A 2110-nucleotide genomic window follows, 5' to 3' on the forward strand; every position below is an offset into this window, starting at 1 on the left:
ACCATTCTAGAATAAAACAAACAACGAAATAGTTAAATCCACCGTCATTTTACTTCTTATAGATTATCACAAATCAAAATGATACTATAGAAAGATTCTTATCCAAGCATTCTTTTTAAAAAAAAAAGAAATCATAAACGAAATAACGAAATATAATATTCCCTAAAGATAACCATGCAATATAGTATTTATGATTCATGTTCTTTCATGGAAATTTTAGTATAAATAAACAAGGCACTTATTAATTAATCAGTAGTATAACTAAATACATTAAATTTTTAATGGGTGAAGAAAGTGATGATTTCCTTATTAAGGAAAAACATTATTTTTTTCGAATAAAACTTGATTTTCAGAAAAAAACAAGAAAAAAATTCTTCTATTATGATAGAAAAAACAAGATTCATTGTAACCAATCTTGGTTTGGTTTCTCATGTTTGTTCGTTTGTTTGTTTGTTTGTTTTTATGTATTCAAACTGTGAAAATTATGACTAGTATATGTAATTTTTTTAAAGAAACATTTCCATTTATCTTGGAAATTAAATTTTGAAACAAAAGATTTAAACTTTAAAATAAAAAAAGAATATTATTTTGATTGATTATTTGAGAAGTTTTCCTCTCCCCTCCCCCTCACCTACTTCTCTCTCCCTCCTCTCCCCCCTCCCCCTCTCTTTCTCTTTGTTGTCATGACATTTAGTCAATATTCATTTCATATATTCTATGATGAATTGATTGAAATTTTCCCACTACCAGTACAAGCTCCACTATCTGATTGTGAATTTAATGTATCATTAAAAGTTTGTTCATTATGAACTAAACTATTACCATTATTATTATTAGTAGTAGTAGTAGTAATATTACTATTATTACTATTATGTAATTTATTGATTAATGTAATTAATTGTGATTGTGATGATCCAATTGGTTGTGTACGATTTATATTAGATGATGAATAATTTTGTATTAAATGATTAGTTGAATCCATTGGTATCATATAAGTTGATAATTGATTCATTGATGAATTCATAGAAGGTATTATATTCTTTATGGAAGCTTGATTCTGATGATTCTGATGATGATTATTGGTTATTGGTGATTCACAATTGATTAAATTTGATGGAATTATATTGATTTCTGATAATATACTTGAATCTGGTTGACCAATACTATCAATACATGAATTGATACCATCCGAATTCAAAGGATTCGTTTCTATGGTATTATTCTGATTATTTAAATGATTTTGTAATTCTTTAAAATGTTCTTGATGTTGTAAATAGAAATTAGTAACAGCTTCAGTAATTTGTTGTTGTGATGAATGATTTGAGATCAATGAATTATTAGTACCATTACGTTGGATACTAGATATTGATCGTCGATGAGTATCTATATTAGTAGTATGATTAATCCATGATATTGGTAATTGACCAGGTATAAGTGAAAATGCTGATATAGATTGTCTATTACCTGATTTACCATCTGGTAAATATCTTAATGGTATATCATTTGGTAAACCATTTGATGATTGATTATCATTTAATATAAGTCCATGACAATTTAAACTATTTAAATATTCTGATCCATAATCAATAGATGGTTGATAAGATTCATAACTATTAGATTGTGGTTGAATTTTATTCATTAAAAATAGACTACTACCTCTTCCACTAGTTTTATGACCATCATGAAGGTAATTAGTTAAACGATGTTGTTGGTGTTGGAGTTGGTGGTGTTGTTCATGGTCTATCTTATCACGGTAACTATAACCTTTTCCATTGATTTGTTTAACAATACGTGCATTACGTATTTCTTCAGCCATACAAAATAAATGTTGCATATGTGGACGATCTTTAGATTCTGATATGTAAAAAGAAAACAAATGAGAATGTGTATTTATGGTTTGCATAGTGTTGAAGTTTACTAATTATAGATTTTGAATGAGTTGATCGTGGATGAGCACAGCTGAGGAGTCCCATAATAGGACGAAACGGTCATCCAGTGCTTCTAGGTTTTCGATGGTGGTCTAGATTCAATTGACTGATGATTTCAACAATAGATCTTCACTTTAACTTTGAAAAAGTTTTTCAAATTTAAGGTATATTGAGTACCTAGT

The 2110-nt window shown here is 27.6% G+C and overlaps 1 protein-coding gene across 1 annotated transcript; it reads right to left on the reverse strand.

The window, feature by feature from the left end:
• Positions 1–715: 715 nt before the first annotated feature.
• On the reverse strand, positions 716–1903 carry Smp_175730 (hypothetical protein; the record flags this gene model as incomplete). The annotated part of the gene is made up of 1 exon (XM_018791676.1): positions 716–1903. The coding sequence occupies one exon, from the start codon at positions 1901–1903 to the stop codon at positions 716–718; it is 1188 nt and encodes a 395-aa protein (XP_018647310.1).
• Positions 1904–2110: the final 207 nt, after the last annotated feature.

This window comes from Schistosoma mansoni (genome assembly GCF_000237925.1).
Source record: "Schistosoma mansoni, WGS project CABG00000000 data, supercontig 0226, strain Puerto Rico, whole genome shotgun sequence".
Taxonomy (NCBI): domain Eukaryota; kingdom Metazoa; phylum Platyhelminthes; class Trematoda; order Strigeidida; family Schistosomatidae; genus Schistosoma; species Schistosoma mansoni.